This window comes from Ictidomys tridecemlineatus, chromosome 11, assembly GCF_052094955.1.
Source record: "Ictidomys tridecemlineatus isolate mIctTri1 chromosome 11, mIctTri1.hap1, whole genome shotgun sequence".
Taxonomy (NCBI): domain Eukaryota; kingdom Metazoa; phylum Chordata; class Mammalia; order Rodentia; family Sciuridae; genus Ictidomys; species Ictidomys tridecemlineatus.
Genome location: NC_135487.1, coordinates 112,725,573 through 112,743,049, shown reverse-complemented (window position 1 = coordinate 112,743,049; position 17,477 = coordinate 112,725,573). Strand labels below are relative to the sequence as shown.

Here is a 17,477-nt window from a genome sequence, read left to right as displayed (position 1 = left end):
CAAACAAAAAACAAGAGGGAAGAAATTAGAACAAAGTGGATGGAAAAAGATAATAAGGGCCTACCCTTATTATCTTTTTCCAGGTAAAATAAAGACAGGAGAAAATGATGACACCATAAAGAAAAACAAGAAAACAGAAAAAAATTTCTCAAAAAGTTCACTAAATTTTATGAGGACAAAACCAAGTAAGATAGAAAAGCACAATGAGCCATACCAAATACAAAAGTTATCTGAATTGATCCTATGATGTTACAATGACTTAGTACTATGTATACTCTTGTAATGATGTATGATATGAAAAACAATTATTTCAATGACAACATAGATGACAAGCATCTTGCCAAACCAATTATCAAACTTTCTCCAAGAAAAAGTGGATGCAGTGCCCAGAACTCTGGTGGGTGCTAGGGGAAGAGCAGCAATGAGCAGGCTGCCACCGGAGGTGCAGGAGCAGCAAAACACGTTTGAGGCAATGAAAGGAAGGAGCCAGCGCTAGTCTCCCTTCAACACACACACTTCTGCTGCCACCCCCTAGTGAGTGCAAGCTCATGCAAAGAACCTGAGGCTGCTAGGACTGCTATGTAACCTGAACATGCAGGAGGAAGATGACCCAATATGTGTCTGGCCGTCCAAGCCTCAGGGAACCAATTTGGTGGTCACTTCTTAAGGCTCCTTCTCTTAACCCTTGTTCGCCCATTCCTGTTGCCTGGCTGTCCTGGATGACTATCTATCGCCCCAGTTCCTACACTCCATGGTGACGATTAATTAACTGGGAGAGATGGATGGCAATGTGCTCAAAAGGCTGATGAAGCTAAGCGAGAACCACCAAGGCAGAGGTTGGGAGCTGGTGGTTGCGAAGGGTTGAGGGGTGGGGTGATGGTGCAGTGAATGGCGGCAGCTGGGCTGACAGCAGGGGCAGCCCCCAACCCTGGGGCTGGGCAGCACTAGTAAACGCTTGCTGCTCGATTTTTTACACACCTTTCCTATTGGAGGTTCGGTCAACCTCCTTTGATACAACACCCAGGACAATAGGCGGAACAAAGGCTCCATGAGTCTGGAATCCAATCTGCATGCCCAAGAGGAAGCCTCTTGTACTCTAGCCTCTACTTAGGTGTCATCCTCTACTTTGAATGGAGCTCGCATGCCAAGGGCTCAGGGAGGACTGCACCATGACCCTAGTAGTGCAGGCACTCCATCCTAAGCCCCAGTGAGCAGACATCTGCTTGCTCAAATGTGACTGTGAGAAGTTTTCCTGTGCTTACCCAGAATTCTGTTCCAAAACCAAGGACGCGGCAGACATCCCACCAGTGCCACTGAGTCCTGTCACCTGGGCTGCAGCTCCAGTGGAACTGCTCTGTGCATCCAGGCAGAGGGGTCCCTTGGAGATTCTTTGGTTCTTCTACTTCTAGGGTGCCTACAATGCTTCCTGGATAGACATGCTGAATGCCTTAGGGATCACAGCCCTGTTGAATATCTACTCCGAATGCCCAAACCACATGGAAGGATGCTACCAGTAGAAACGCATCTGGTGGAAGACAACCACAAGTCCAACATGGGCTCCTGGTTCATGGAAGCCATGGAGTAGGACTGTGCGGTAAAGGACTACCGCAGTCCAGGGATGGTGCACTGCTAGGAGGGCATCCTGTGCTCTGCTACCATCGGCTTGGCTTAGCAGGAATGAGGAATGAGCAGCTGAGGCTGGAGAAGGCCTTGAGCTGCATGGAGCAGCTGTCCCAGGTGCTGGCCACATCCTGCCCCTCCTGGCCCGCCAGCCCTTCAGGCCCCTTAGGGGTGCTGCAAGCCCACTCCCACCCTTACCTCACAATTTGTCGTTAGCTTCCCTATCTTCCTGGGTGTGCACTAGGCCCTCAGCTGACTGCTGGACCTTCTTGGCCTCAGCACTACCTCCCCCAGCACTCAGAGCCACTCACCTAACCCCTAAAACCAAGGTTGCTGCCAGCAAGGGATGCAAGATCCTTGTGGGGACTGAACAATATAAAATTTGTTTCAAGAGTACATAATGAGTCTAATGTCTACTATGGCAGATGTCTTTTTCTCCATTTATCATGCCTTCTACTACTGCATAGACAAGTGCAGTTTCCCAGTCTCATCTGAAGAGTTCCAATTGGCATTGATTCTTCAATGAGATGAATTCATGTGAGACAAACCTACATGTGCATATGGGCAATTCGGGGTAGGAGAGGCATGTAGGTAATTTGTGTTCTTTTGAAGTCAGTACATGTCCAGTGGAAGTACTCTGCGCATCCAGGTGGTAGGGTCCCTTGAAGTTGGGTTCCTGACAGCAAGGTGTTAAGTGGCACAAGTTGTGGGGGCAGTGTCCACTGGAATACTTCTGTGCTGTATTTGCACCTTCCTCCTGGCTCCATTTTTTTCTAGCTCTGCAGAATCCAACTAGAGGTCTCTGTCCTTCATGGAAAATTTATAAATTATGAAAATATCTTGAATATATCCCTTAATGTAATATAACTGCACTATATTATATAATTAATTATATAATTATATGTAATTAATTATATAATATAATTACTGGAGGGAACTCTACTCTCTGGATATAAGACCTGGCTGATGCCTTATTTATAAAGATTGAGTTGATTGACCTAAAAACATGCCATTGTTATGTTAATGAGCTTTGATGAAAAATACAAGAACAAGTTTTAGAGGAGAGACTTACTTTGTTTCCCAATTTCAGAGTGTTTAGACTACCACTGGCTGGCTCCAAGGCAGAAATATTATGGGGGAAGGATATGATGGAGGAAATCTGCTCAGCACATGGGAGCTAAGAAGCAGGAAGAGAGAGAGAGAGGATGGGACCAGGACATATATAGCCCAAGGTCATGCTCTCTCTGACCTTCTTCCTCCCATTATGACTCATCTGCTTACAGTTACCAAACAATAGTTGATTCAAATTTTTAATTCATCAAATGGATCAATCCAGCTCTTGTAATCCAACTGTTTCACCTCTGAACATGGTTGCTTTGTTTAATACTTGAGTTCTTTAGGGGACACTTCTATGTCCATACTACAACAATTGACTTGCACATGGTTAATAGTCACTACATTTTTCTATTATTATCACTACTGCTACATATACAGCAACTACCACAAGATGTGAAGGAAGAAAGGATCCATTCATAATAGCAACAACAAACCAAATAATTACAGAAACAATATAAGAGAGATGTGCAAAATCTATTGGAAGGATAATTTAACATACTAAGTTATGCACAAAAAGAGACTTGAATTGATTTTTCTTAGAAAGACTCAATATAATTAAATTTTTTCTTCTGCCTAAAAGATTCATAAGACTATAATTTCAAAAGGAATATCAATATGATTTTTTTCAATTTTAGAACAATACAAGCTGATTTAAAAATTTTTTTCATATTTATTTTTTATATATAGTTGGAAACAATACTGTTAAATTTATTTATTTATTTATATGTGGTGCTGAGGATTGAACCCAGGGCCTCACACATGCTAGGCAAGGGCTCTACTGCTGAGCCACAACCCCAGCCCCAAGAAAGCTGATTTTTAAAAAATCGGATTGACAAAGATTCTAAGGAAAAGCAAATTTACATACTAATGAAAATGTAAGAGAAAATCATATTTAAGAGAATTGTTATACAAAAGTGAATGAGAATGAAAAGCACACAATCAAAACTTTTGGTGGACTACCAATTTATAAGAGTATCCCCTAAAATAAGGTTTCATGAGAGACAATTGTGTTTCTTCCTCTTTTTAAACAGCCTTTTAGTTGTTGATGGACACAATAACTTTATTTTATTTATTTATTTTTATGTGTTGCTGAGGATCAAACTAGGGCCTCACACATGTCAGGTAACCTCTCCACCAGAGTCATGAACCAGCCCCAAAGGACAATTATTTTTAGTCTAGTCAGTATAGAGTGATACTCTTGATAGTGACTGTCACAAATGGTTTATTTAGAATACTATTATATATATATATATATATATATATATATATATATATATATAATATATTATATATATATATAATTTCTATGTAGATTACACTATTGTTTGCCTAAAGAAAAGAGCAGTCACTGATATTGTCAAGACGTTGAGTAGAGCAAAGGGAAGTATCCTAAAGATGCACTGTTTAGAGTAGAACCTGATGTTACAGAATACATAGGGGTAGCTTTTGTATTTTTATATCTCTTTGATTTGGTTTTACTTTCACCTTGGATGTCTTTTTTAATTTCAGCATGGGACATCTTTTTTGGTTTTCTGATCTTTCTTTATTGAAGATATTTTCCCATTCTTACCCTGAAAAATGGAAGATTGCAGACAACAGCAAGAGAAAGAAACCAATAAAAGAATGAAGGGCACATGCTCTTTCTTGGACAGGTCCTCTCATCTCTCCTGCAGGCCCACTGTAAACACTTCCTAAAATGCCTGCTCCCCAGAGAAAGGAGAACACAGTCAATAGAACAGTGGCAGTTTTTTTTCTTATTGCAAATGCCTTGGAAGGTGCCCTTCTCAGGCTGACTGTTAATTTAGAGCTGACTTTAACTAACCCCCAACACATATCAAGTCTACTACAAGAAGCACCACTCCCCACCTGCCCAAATATGGAAATCCACAGGCTGTCAAGAACTCGTGATACTCTGCCCCAGCACAGAACAGTTTACTTCTTTCCAGTAATATGACCAGGCATGTCAGGATTGACCTAGACATTGACACACTACATACTTTCATCTAAAGTATTTTCAGTTTTATTCTTAAAAATGCAATTGGCATGGTTTGAATGAACTTTCAGGTAGCAGAACATGGGAAGGTTCCTGGAGAGTGGCATTCCTGGAAAGGGCATGGAAGCTCTGCACCTCTTCTCCCTTACCTGTTCTCTCTTTTCATCTGTCAATCTATTCTGTAATATCTTTTGTTGATAGACCAATAAATTTGCAAACACAGTGTTTCCCTGAGTTCTGTGAGCTGCTCTAGCAAATTAACCAAGAGTGATAAGGGGATTAGGAACCCCAATTTATAGCCTACCATCTATACATATAATAGATAGATTTTTGAAATGTTTATATGATAAAATATAAATAAACACACACACACACACACACACACACACACACACCCCACAGCCTATGCTTGCTTTTGGAATCCAAAGTGGAGCACAGCCTCATAAGAATCTACCTCAAACTGTGGGATCTAACCCTATTCTCTAAGAAGTGTCAGCATAGAATTGAATTACAGGGCTCCCAGAGGGGATCGACTAGAGAACTGACTGACTGTTAGAGGATCAAATATCCACAATTTTGGTGAAAAAAAAGTCATTCTGCATTAAGTATAAGAAAAGAGAAAATGTACTTTTTTCTATAACTTAGGGATGTTAGTCTGTAAAAATAGAGCTTCTGCCTCTGCCAACTCAGATCTTAGGGACCAGCCATGAAAATAGTAACATAAATAAACATCAACAGTGAAATGTGCCAGTTGGTGATTTCTCATTTTGACACATGGTGAAAAGAACAGTTGGAGCCTTGGCCAGTTCATATTTCCCTTTTACATGGGTTTGAAATGCTTTCTGGGGTAGTAAAAATTGCCTTGGGTAACACAGTTTTCCTACACAATAATTTGTTACCATTTTCTCCAACATCTTGCAATTTTGTTGGCATTATATGAAACTTATTTAAGAGATTAGTAATCACATACTTTACCTCATGCTTCTATTTTATGCACCTCTTTTAAAAATTTGCAATCAAGTCCACAGTTATATTATTAGTAATTTTATAATAAGATCTTACTTTTTATTTTTCATTATGTACTACTATTGTGAATTCCTCTGTAATTTTGTGAAGAATCTGTACTTTCTCTTTTTACTCTGGTTATGGAACACTTTAAAATGATAAATTTCCATTGGGGTATGCCTGTGTGTGTGTGTGTGTGTGTGTGTGTGTGTTTGTGTGTGTGTGTACACATATGTATGTGTGATTTAAACTTTTCTTTAATGTTTTATATGTCTTTGTATCTGAAGACAAGCCAGGATATTTTTCTTATGTTTATGTTATTTTTTCTTATCTGTGCTCACCCAATGTGTCTTTTTATTTTTTGTTCTAGAAGTCAGATTGGGACTCATTTACCTTAGCTTCCCTTTTATACTTCTTTATCTTCTTGTTATAGATGCTGTTACTCCTTGTGCTCTATTTAGAGACAGACTTCAGCTTGGTCTCTCAGTGTGCTAATTCATTGTTTTTGCATTAGAAATAAAAGCTACTCTAACCTTGGAGAAGAAAACTAAGGTGAAAAAAATTTCTGGTCTTGAATTTCTACATTGGCAATGATTTCTTATATTTGAGATAAAGAGGACAAATTATTAATGTAAAAAAGAGTTAAGTTAAACATTATTTGAATCTTAAATTTCTGCTGTTTGAAATTTTCCAAAAAGAAAAAGAAAGTGATAAGATAAGCCACATATAATATTTACAATTTTAATAGTATTCAGGTATCTGACAAGATTTATGGTCATTGGAAATCTTCAAATTTGGATAATAGTAAGACAAGCAACTTAAGGAAGGATAAAATATTTCAACAGATACTACACAAAGAAAGGAATGTAAACATCAATGAACACCTGAAAATTTGCTCAAGAGCAAGAGTCATCAGGAAAACAAAAATGAAGACCAACTCACATCCATCATATTGTCTAAAATTAAAATGACAATGCCAAGTGTTGGCAGGGATTTAGAACAACTGCAGCTCCATCCTCTGTTGTTGAGAGGGATACATGTTACTATCACTTTGAAAACCAGTTTGGTGGCTGCTTATGAAGATGAGCATACACTAATCATGTGACCTGTCAATGCAGGGACCTGTGGTGGCTTTGCTTCTTTTGTGGCTCCTGGAAGGCAAGGGTCTCAATGCTGGAGCACACAGAAGGACAATTAGCGATTTCACCTGCAAGTAAACAAAAGAATTCTGTTCAGATGGAACTGTTAGACCCCAGTTATGATGCCCAGACACTGGAATTAGGGCAAAGCATGCAGGAAGGCATACACATGGTGGGAGGTAGTAAAAAGAATGAGTCAAGGGGATGCACTGGGTCTGGAGGAGATTCCAGGTTCCAGCTTAGAGGATAAGCTTCCCTGTGCACCCAAATCCCTGGTGCCCCAGCCATAGCCCTACTGCATGTCATATGGTCAGATCCTACTACTGTCCTTTTATTACCCAGTTCATACTACATGTTATGTGGTCTGAAGAAAAATAAAGGCCTTGTCATATTCCAGGAAAAGAAGGATGAAGCATGAAACATGCACATGTAGAAACAGCCTGCACTGAAGAGGACATATTGGGGCAAGTTCCCCTGTTAAGTGTGTGTCTCATTTTTCATAAGGAGAAGTCAAATTGACAGGGACCTCAGAGATGATCTAAGTCTAGGTCCACCTTTAACAGATGAAGGGTAGTAGCTCACAGAGGCAAAGGGGCCAGCCAATGGCATACAACCAGTTAACATTTAGCCTGGAGTTAGAGACCAGAAATTTGGAACAAAAGAGTGTGGCCTGCACACTGGAGGGAGCCAGCAGGAACTGGAGGCTGTGGGTTAACTTGGCAGGGATAGGAAGAGGCTGTACAGAGCCAATCCTCTAAGTGTTGTGTTAAGAGGCTCAGGAAAGAAAGCAATTCTTGGGAGAAGAACCAAAGGGAATTAGAAAACAAGAGCTAGTTAATATACATCCCATGCTTGATCACACTATGTGTGTCAAGGCTCTCAGGGTACAACTTAGGAACATTTTTAGAATGCTCAACTGCTCTGATGTTTACCATATAAGTTTAAAGGTTTAATTTCTCATATTTAAAACAATCAGTTACACATCAAGTTTCTCTTAATAGGATTTCTAGGGAATTATTAGCACAGCATTTAAGTGAATGTAGAGAATATCTGCTATATATATATATTTTAAAACTTTTCCCTTAAAGTGTATTTTTTTATTTTCTTTTATTTTTTTTATTGGTTGTTCAAAACATTACAAAGCTCATGACATATCATCTTTCATACATCTTTTTTCATTATCAGTTTTTTCTTTTATATCCAGGAGACCAAATGGATCTTCCTTCATGTTTTTTAAAGAAAATGAGATGTTAAAATAAAATGCTGTTCTTAACCTAATTTTGTGCACTAAAGTCAATTTATAAGGTTATGCCTTATTTGGTTTTTCATAAAGTAGTTCAGGAAAGTCCAGAATGCACATATTGCCTCAAGATCTCTTAGTAGACGACTAATTCACAGAGAGACTTTGAAAATTTCTTCCCTCAGGGACCAACTGAACTGCATTTCTCTGGCTCCTTGCTTGACTGACATCAAGGAGAGAAAATTGGGCTAAAGGAGAGAGATGGTGAGGAGAGGAGAATAATAACAGGGTAGAAAGCTGAGCGGGCAGGAGGGTGAAGGGATGGAATCTTAAGAGGAGGCTATCCAGGAGCTAAGACCTGTGTGGTGAACCTGATATCTCCTAGAAGGTAAAGGAGGTCAGGGTCACTTACAGAGCTGATGTCAGATGGTGATGTATTTGAAGCAGGCTCTGTGACTGTGTAAGATGCAATCGTTGCTTTAGCTCCAAGTTAGTCCTTGCCTTCTTCAAAATATCATGTGTCCTGGTCACTGAAAGAAGAAAAGAGCCCCAGAAAGAAGGAATTTCCAGCTGGACCCTACTTGCTGGGCATGCATTTTCTAGAGCATTTTCTTCTCACCCCTCAATCATGGCCTCTTGCTGACTCCTTTGTCCCCCCCTCCTTCTGCAACCACAATTGCTCATGTCACAGGAGGGTTGGGCCCAGTGCATCAGACTCTCCCTTCCCAACATTCCCAGTGCCTCTGTGGTCACTGTTTATCTGCAGCACAAGTGGGACATATGCAAGACCAGCCCTTTCCTCTACTGCTCCACAGCTCAGGGGCACCTACGCTGGCTGACAATGAACTGCTCCATGTTCTCCTTCTGCTGGTTAGCAGTCTTCAGATGCTCAGCTGTGCTCTCAAGGAGCTTCTCCTGTTTGGATACTTGGGCTCGCAGATCCAGGAGCTCCCTTTCCATTGATTCATCCTGGGGAAGAAGGACAAGCTCTCAGACAACAGTTTGGAGACCGAATGTATCCAGTTCTTTGTGGTTCCTACCAATCAGAAGCAGAACTCCAATCTTCTCAGCAGACTGAGTTCCCTTCATTATAGCTTCTCAATCCCTCAGTTCAGAACAGTTGAGAAAAAGACCACAGGTAAAAATGTTGAGAACCTGAAAGCCCCCAATCAAGGATCAAGGAGACTGTGACTCCAGACCCACAGCAACTCCCAACTGTGAACAAGACCTTCAAATCAGTCCTTGAGATAGTTTTCTCACCCTTCTTCCTTCCATGCAGGACTTGGAATTTCAGAGATACTATGTCTGGGACACAGGGCTACCTGATGACAGTGCTCACATTTCAAAATGTCTGTACAAATCTGAAGATGGTAAAGTGCTTCCTTGTAATTAGCATATTTTTTTCCCAAAACATACTAGTTACATTAATATGGAAATAAAAACTAGTGAGCGGATCCAGATTCTAGTCCAACCAAGGCAGGACAATTCTTTAGGGGCTCTACCTTTTCCCCAGACTGGAACAGAGATAAAAGGTGTGTTGGGATTCTAGGAGCATGATTGAAAGAAGCTGCAGGATCACAGTGACTTCCTTTGATCTTTTGACGAAGAAGCCCTGAGGAATGGAGAACCTTCAAAGGCCCCTGAATTTTAGTTCAAACTTCAGATTTATTGGAAGTGGATATTTATAGATTACCAGGGCATCTATGTCTGTGCTTCTCCATTTCCTTTTCTTCTCTTTGAATTATTATCTTGGGGATTGGGGTGTGAGGACAAAGTAAGGTAATCAGAGCTTCAATGAAAACATCCACCAGGGGTCTCCCTCCAGGATGCTACATTAAGATCCAGCACATTCTAACAACCTGTGTAGCTCCTGACCCTCAGAAAGCCCTGGAACTGAGAATACAGAATCTCATGAAGCAGAAGAACAAAGCTTATACCAGAAGACAACACTGGCCTCTTACCACTTTGCCAGGCAGCCCAGGGCCATGGAAGCTTGGTAAAGCTGCTCTCCAGAACATGGTCAGGAGTGAGGCTGACTCATCTAGGGTATGCTGCAGGGCATGAGCACTGCTTCTTAGCTCATGGAAACATTTGCTGCCTGGTGCCTGTGGAAAGGTGGGAGGGAGCCATGGACATCACTGAAGTTGAGACATCACAGGGCTCACGACATTGCAGCCCTGCACAAGACTCAAGCTTTCTTTGTTGATGAGGCACAAAGCATGGGCTGCTTGAACCTGGAAAACCCTAGCTCATCCCTTTGAGGTCCCAGGACTGAAGTGTGGCTCCTTTTACCTGTAATGACTCCTCACCTGGATACCCTATATAAGGCTGTCACAGCTCATTCCCATGTCATGTCCTCTACAGACCTTTTAACTTCCTTGCATACAATAAAAGACCCCTCTGAACCAGTGACCTTGAGGTACAAGAGGTGACTTCTCACATTGGGCTTGTGGCTCATTAGTTGGTTTATGAATAGGGGTATGTATCTTGCCCTAAAGTGGGGGTTACCTGGATGCAAGGCTCTGTCTATACATCCATGGGTCTCTGGTGGCTCAGACAGCACAGCCATTGGCCCTTGTTGTCTCTTAACAGAGATGTACTCTGAGAAGCATTTGCAGATTGCCTCCCTCCCACTGCCAGGTTCTTACTCTTTCCACACACAAGGCCTTTATGGATGCAAATCCCTTAGTACCTGTCCATCTGATTGATTTTAATCCACATGGGTCAGCATGACTATAACAGATAATGAGCCATGAGACCGTGCTGATTTCAACATCATATGGGCATCAACTCTTAACAAATACTTTACTGAGGATGGTGGCAACACTGCACAGACATCTCTGTGGCTCTGAGGGAGAATATCTAGTTGGCTTCCTGTACCACAGAGTAGAACATAGAATGAATCAGGAGATAGGGAAATAAGGGCTTGGCTAGAATAATTGGAAGATGCTTTCTCTGTCATTGGGAGATGCAGGCCACAAAAATAAATAGGGGAGAAGAAACTAGAATTAAGGACGAAGGGCACAAAGAAAGAGTGAAGGCAGGAGCTGCAGGTGTGACTACCTCTGAGCCCTGAGCGTCAAGGCCAAGAAAGTTGCACGTGGGTGTCAGGAGAGACTGGATCTTTTCAACCAGCTGTTTCCCCTCCCCAATCTGCTCTCTGAGAGCAGTATAGTCATCAATGTGGCCTATGATGTGGCGGCCATGCTTGTTGGCGAAGGAGCCATCCATAGAATCACCCTCTAGCTTCAGAGAGTTCTTCATTCCTGAAGGATCATTTGAATCCAGCTCTGAAAAAGAAAGCCACAATAATAAAGATCTGCTGTTATTCATGAAAATATCCTCAGTTCTCACAGTGCAGAGACAGTGAAAGAGCCCAGGTTCAAGAAAGGCAGCCTTCAGAAATGCAGGGTGGCTCAAGCCCATAGACACATTTTGTTTTCTTTATTTTTATAATCTTTCTTACAACATTACATAATGATAAACTTTCCAGAAGAAAAATTTTGTTTTCATTGACAAGTGGGCTATTCAGGACAATATTATAAACATGAAAGCTTTCTGTATAGAAAAGGCACAGACAACTGAATAAGAATGTGTACAGGGCAATGACCAAAAGACAGCATTAGGACAACTGTGGCAAGAAGAAGAATGAGAAGAAAGGCAGCCACAGAAGAGTCAAGGAACATGGAAGATGCTTTCTCTGTGAGGAAAAAGGATGTCGCACACAGAAAATTTTCTAAACTCACGTGACACACTTATAGAGGACCAGGAGATATTTGCATTAATAATTTTCCTTCATTGTGTCCAAGCCCTTTAGTTGTCATATTTATATCATTTGTCCTGGTGACAATGACAGTATCTGAGCCAGGAGAAGAGAAAGAAGAGCTGTGGAGGACCAGAGTTAGAAAATCTATGCCAACACCCAAATACAGTGGAAATACCTGAATCTAGGGAGTAAAAACAACCAGTGTCAAGGACATCACAAACAGCCTGCAACCCAAATCATGCACAGTCTAGCCTTCACCACACAAGATCTAAGGTGCCAGGACTTCCCTCTCATATCATTAGCCTATATATGTCACATAGAAAAGCAAAAGTCAACAGATTGATATGTTTCTATTATTTAGAAAAAAAATGTTTGATGGATGGATATTCCACATGAATGTAACTTCCAGTAAAAACTTGTTAGGTACAATTCATAAACCAACTTTGAGTATAATTTTCTATGTGCTTTCTAGTACAATGCCTTGTAGTGAAACTTAAATATGCACAAAATCACATACATATATAAAATACACATACATATGCATATATATGAAATATGTATATGTTAAAATATTTATCAAGGGCTGGGGTGCAGAGTTCAGTGGTAGAATGAAGAAAAAGAAACCACTCTATATAGTGTGGCAGGTCTAGCACACACAGAAGAACTTGGGTTCAAATTATCTGTATTACAAAAGTAGATCAAAATGTAAACTATCAAAAAAAGGAGTTCCTGGTAAGAGGAGAGTGAGTCATAGCCAGGTTCCAGTTCAGGCCTCTGGAAGCTGGGAACAAGAGGAAGAGCAGGGACTGAGCCATGCTCCTGCATCTCAGCTGGTACATGGGAACACACTGACAGGGAAGCCCTGTCAGGAGGAAGTGAAGAGGAAACTCAACACCACACCCACCATGGCAGCTCCAAAAGGGCAAGGCAGCAACCTAATGTATGCTGAGCACTTCCTGCCAGCTGGGTACTGTGCTTAGCTGTTTACAGATATATCTTACTTACAGGCCACAATAAAAAGTCCATGAAATAGTCCACTTTCATCTGACATTTGAGGACATTAACTGAAAAACGAGTATTCAGTGCAACCAGAGAAAATAAGGATTAATATGACCCAAGAATATCTGGCATGAGAATGTCAAGGCTCAGACTTAGAGAAACCAGAGCAGAAGTGATTGAGGATATGGCCATGCAGGTGATGGGAGAGGGTAAATTAATTGGTACCCCCAAAAGGCAAAACAGAAGACACAGAGTGGAATGTTGTGTCAAGAGGCTGGGGAGTGGGGCCTCTGTTAACACTCAAATTAAAACTAGGGAGGCAAGATAGAGGCTGGATATGGAAGAGAGCCAGAGAAATCTGGTGAACATGCTTATCTGAACAGGCAGGCAAGAGACTGGGGCAGGACTGAATGTCAACCACGTGAAATAAGTGTGCCTTCCACCCAGCACTTTTCCACAGCCCTGGTTTCCTTAGGGACACGAGCATTGTGCCACAAACTGAGGTCCCCCTAGGTGAAGAAAAGGAAGCCCTTCTAGAGAGTGTGGAAGGTCTGTGATGCTGAGACGGAGCCTAGTGAGGTGGAAGGAAGGCCAACTAAAAAGCTAAGCACCTGATTAGGTCTCTAAGCCCTGTAAACCCAGCTTGTCTATTAATGTCTCAGTTTCCCCTTTGTCAGTTGGATCATGTAAAATATAAAAATATAGTAAAACCTGTCCTACTATAAATGACATTGGGAAACACAGGCTCCAGGCCAGTATGTGTCTCCCACCTATAGCCAAACTTCCATAGAAATTTGTTTTTGCCTTTTTAGGTTTCATAATGATTTTCTTACCTATATTTCTTTTTTAAGATTAGAACTGTGTAGTTATACATAGTAGTGGGTTCATTCGGACAAAAAAATACACACATGCAATTTGACTTCAGTTCATGATTGCCCCCTTCCCTCTCTCTTTTTTCTCCCATTCCCCCTAACATTTCCCAAATCTCTTTCATCTACTCTACTAGACTTCTTTTTTGCTCATCTATTAATTTATATTTGATTGCTTCTTTCTACCTATGCATAAAGGTGGCGTCCCCTGTGGTATATTTATATGTCCACCTAACAACTTTTTAAGAATTCATTCTGGGGCTGGGGTTGTGGCTTAGTCGAGAAAACTTGCCTCAAATGACTGAGTCCCTTTGATCAACCCTAAGCACCAGGTTAAAAATATATATAAATATATTGTGTTCATCTATAACAACAACAAAAAACAATCGTCTGCATTGCCTCCCCTTACCCATCTCTGCACTCTGCCTCTCAATCTTCTCCATTACTGCTCTTTCCTTTATCTGTATGATATCCTATCCTGCCCTCCCCATTTCCTTTGTTCTACTCTAGTTTCTGCATGAGAGTAAATATTCAAGTTTTGAGTTTTTGTGTTTGGCTTATTTCACATAGCATGATATTTTCATTGCTATCCATTTACCTGTAAATGCCATTATTACATTTTCTTTTATGCCTTTGAAGAACTCTAGTGTGTGTGTGTGTGTGTGTGTGTGTGTGTGTACGCGCGCGCGCGTGTGTGTTTACATACATATCATATATATGTGTCAGAATCATAAAATTTATTTATCTATTAAGGTGATTCCACCATTTAGTGAAATGTGCTTCTATAAACATTGAGGTGGCTGTCACTGAAGTATGCTGATTTTAGAAGTTTTGGCAAAATACCAAGGAGTGGGCAGATCCTCACAGGATGCTTACATCTCTAGTTTTTTGATGAATCTCTACAGTGGTTTCTGGACTTGTACTAGTCTGCAGTCCCATTAAAAATATACAAGTGTATATTTTCCCCACAACCTTGCCTGCATTTTTTTATGTATATTCTTGAACATTGCAATTCTGGAGTCAGATAAAATTTTAGTATTTCTTTCATTTGCTTTCCCTAATTGCTAGTGATATTGAACCTTTTCTCATTTGGCTATTTGTAATTTTTTTCTTAAGAAGTTTTGATTTCATTTTTTTCTATTGCCCATTTATTGATTGGGTTATTTGGGATATTTTTGTATGAAGTGCTTTGAGTTATTTATATATTTAGAGTATTAATCCCTTATCAGATGAGTAGCTGGCCAAGATATTTTACCATTCTGTAGGCTCTCTCTTCACACTCTTATTTCTTTCTTTTGCTGGGAAGAAGTTTTGTAATTTGATGGTGTCCCACTTATTTATTCATAGTTTCAGTTCATGTACTTTTGAGGAAGCTGGTGCCAGCAATTATATGTAGAATGTTGGCCCTACATTCTTTTCTAACTGTTGCAAGGTTTCTGGTCTAATTCCAAAGTGTTTGATCCATTTTCATTTGAGTTTTGTGCAGGGTGAGAAATAGGGTTTTAGTGTCATTTTTCTAGATAGTTATCTAGTTCTCCCAGAACCATTTATTAAAAATCGTCTTTCCTCCAATGTATATTTTTGCACCTTTGTTAAGTATCAGAGGGCTCTAAGTATTGGATTTGTCTCTGTCTTCTATTCTGTCCTATTGGTCTTTGGGTCTATTTTTGTGACAATATCATGCTGTTTTGTTACTAGAGCTCTGCAGCATTACTTATTGTCTGGAGTTTTGTATTTAACAGTGGTACCAATAATAAAAAACAAACTGAAATAGAAAACTACTTCAAGAATTAGACAGTAGGAGACAACTATGTAGGCTAATATATTAACATCCCAACTTGAAGTGGTGGAAATTACAATATATATTTAGGAATACAGTATTTTTCTTCTGGCAGAGCTATTTTTGTTTAATACTTTTACTTTATTTATTTTTACCTGGTGCTGAAGATCCAATCAGTGCCTCACACATGCTAGGCAAGTGCTCCGCCACTGAGCTACAATACCAAATCTAGGAATACAGTATTTTTATTGAAAATTCTTTTTAAAAATATTATTATTTTTACATAATAGCATATTTTGGCATATTATACATACATAGAATAAGTATAACTTGTTGAAAATACGATCCCCCATTATTGTGGTTGTACATGACGAAGAACTTCATTGTTTGTCTATTCATACATGAAGATAGGAAAGATGTGTCTTATTCATTCTCCTGTCTTTCCTATTACATGTTCCCCCCTTCTCTTCATTCCCCTTTGTCTAGTCCAATGAACCTCTAATCTTTCACTCTCTAGTTGTAAGTTAGCATCCACATTCTGCCTTTGGGTTTGGGACTGCCTTATTTCACAAAGCATGATAGTCTCCACTTCCATCCATTTACTGGTGAATGATATAATTTCATTCTTTGTTATGGCTGAGTAGTATTCCATTTTGTATGTATACCAAATTCTTTATCTATTCATCTGATGTAGGGCACCTAAGTTGCTTCTATAGCTTAACTATTGTGAATTGAGCTGCTATTAAATATTGAAGTGGCTATGTCACTGCGGTATGCTGATTTTAAGTTGTTTGGGTATAAAGTGAGTGGGATAATGGGGTCAAATAGTGGTTCCATTCCAAGTTTTGTAAAAAAGCTCCACACTGCTTTCCCGAATGGTTGCACCAATTTCCAATTCCACCAGCAATGTATTAAGTGAATCTCTTTCCCCACATCCTTGCCATCATTTACTGTTGCTTTTATTTTTAATATTTACCATTCTGAGTGGGGTGAGTGAATTCTCAGTGTAGTTTTGATTTACATTTCTCTAATTGCTAAGATTATAAATACTGCAACCTCTAAATCAACCAAGTTCAGGCAGCTTCTCTGATTTCAGGTTTTTCTGTACTCAATCTGTGTTTCTCTGTGTTCTCCCCTCCCTTTGTGGGGGCTCTTTGCTGCTTTCAGTACCCATGTGGCAGGTGAGTTGGCATCTATATATTCTTATATTTTGTTGTTGTACTCAAATTTCTGATTCCCTAGTCCAACTGAATGTACACTATTATATTTTGTAAAATTCCTTTTTTATCAACCTCAGTAGGTGTCTATATTCCTGCTGCTCTGCTCATGATACAAGGTAATGCAGCTTTCCACTATCTCACCATCTTCTGGTCTTGCAATACAGCTTTTTATCCAGGATGATTGCTCATCAATTTTAACACTTTTCAGGTTGATGCCATCCCATTTGTGGATGTTCCATTTTATTTCTTGAACTTTAGGAGTGTACTTAAGGAATTCAGTTCCTGAGCCTCAATGTTAGAGTGTTAGGCCTACATGTTCTTCTGGTAGATGCAGGGTTTCTGGTCTACTTCTCAGGTCTTTGATATGCTTTCAGTTCAGTTTTAAGAGAGAGGGGCTAAATTTCATTTGACTACATATGGATTTCCAGTTTTTCCAGCTCCATTTGTTGAAGAGGCTATCCTCAGCACACTATAGTGATATAGTCACATCAATGTTTTTAGCAGCACAATTCACAATAGCTAAGCTATGGAGTCAACACACACACACACACACACACATACATGTATTACTCAGCCATAAAGATGAATAACTCTATAATATTTGCCATTATATGGATAAATCTGGAGACTACCATGCTAAGTGAATTAAGTCAGTCTCCCCAAATACAAATATCAAATGTATCAAATGTTTTCTCTGACATTTGGAAGCTAATCTACACTAAGGAGGGAA

The 17,477-nt window shown here is 40.0% G+C and overlaps 1 protein-coding gene and 1 pseudogene across 1 annotated transcript; one reads left to right on the top strand and one right to left on the bottom strand.

Annotated features, from left to right (window-relative positions):
• The first annotated feature begins 1,130 nt into the window (after positions 1-1,130).
• Positions 1,131-1,864, top strand: LOC144368651 (dual specificity protein phosphatase 4 pseudogene; annotated as a pseudogene).
• Positions 1,865-6,461: 4,597 nt separating this feature from the next.
• LOC144368306 (myomegalin-like) lies at positions 6,462-11,540 on the bottom strand. The gene is made up of 4 exons (XM_078027117.1): positions 11,177-11,540; positions 8,944-10,218; positions 8,526-8,643; positions 6,462-6,941 (listed from the first exon to the last, which is right to left on the bottom strand). The coding sequence occupies exons 2-4, from the start codon at positions 9,071-9,073 to the stop codon at positions 6,938-6,940; spliced, it is 252 nt and encodes an 83-aa protein (XP_077883243.1). The 5' UTR covers positions 9,074-10,218; positions 11,177-11,540; the 3' UTR covers positions 6,462-6,937.
• Between the last annotated feature and the right edge of the window lie 5,937 nt (positions 11,541-17,477).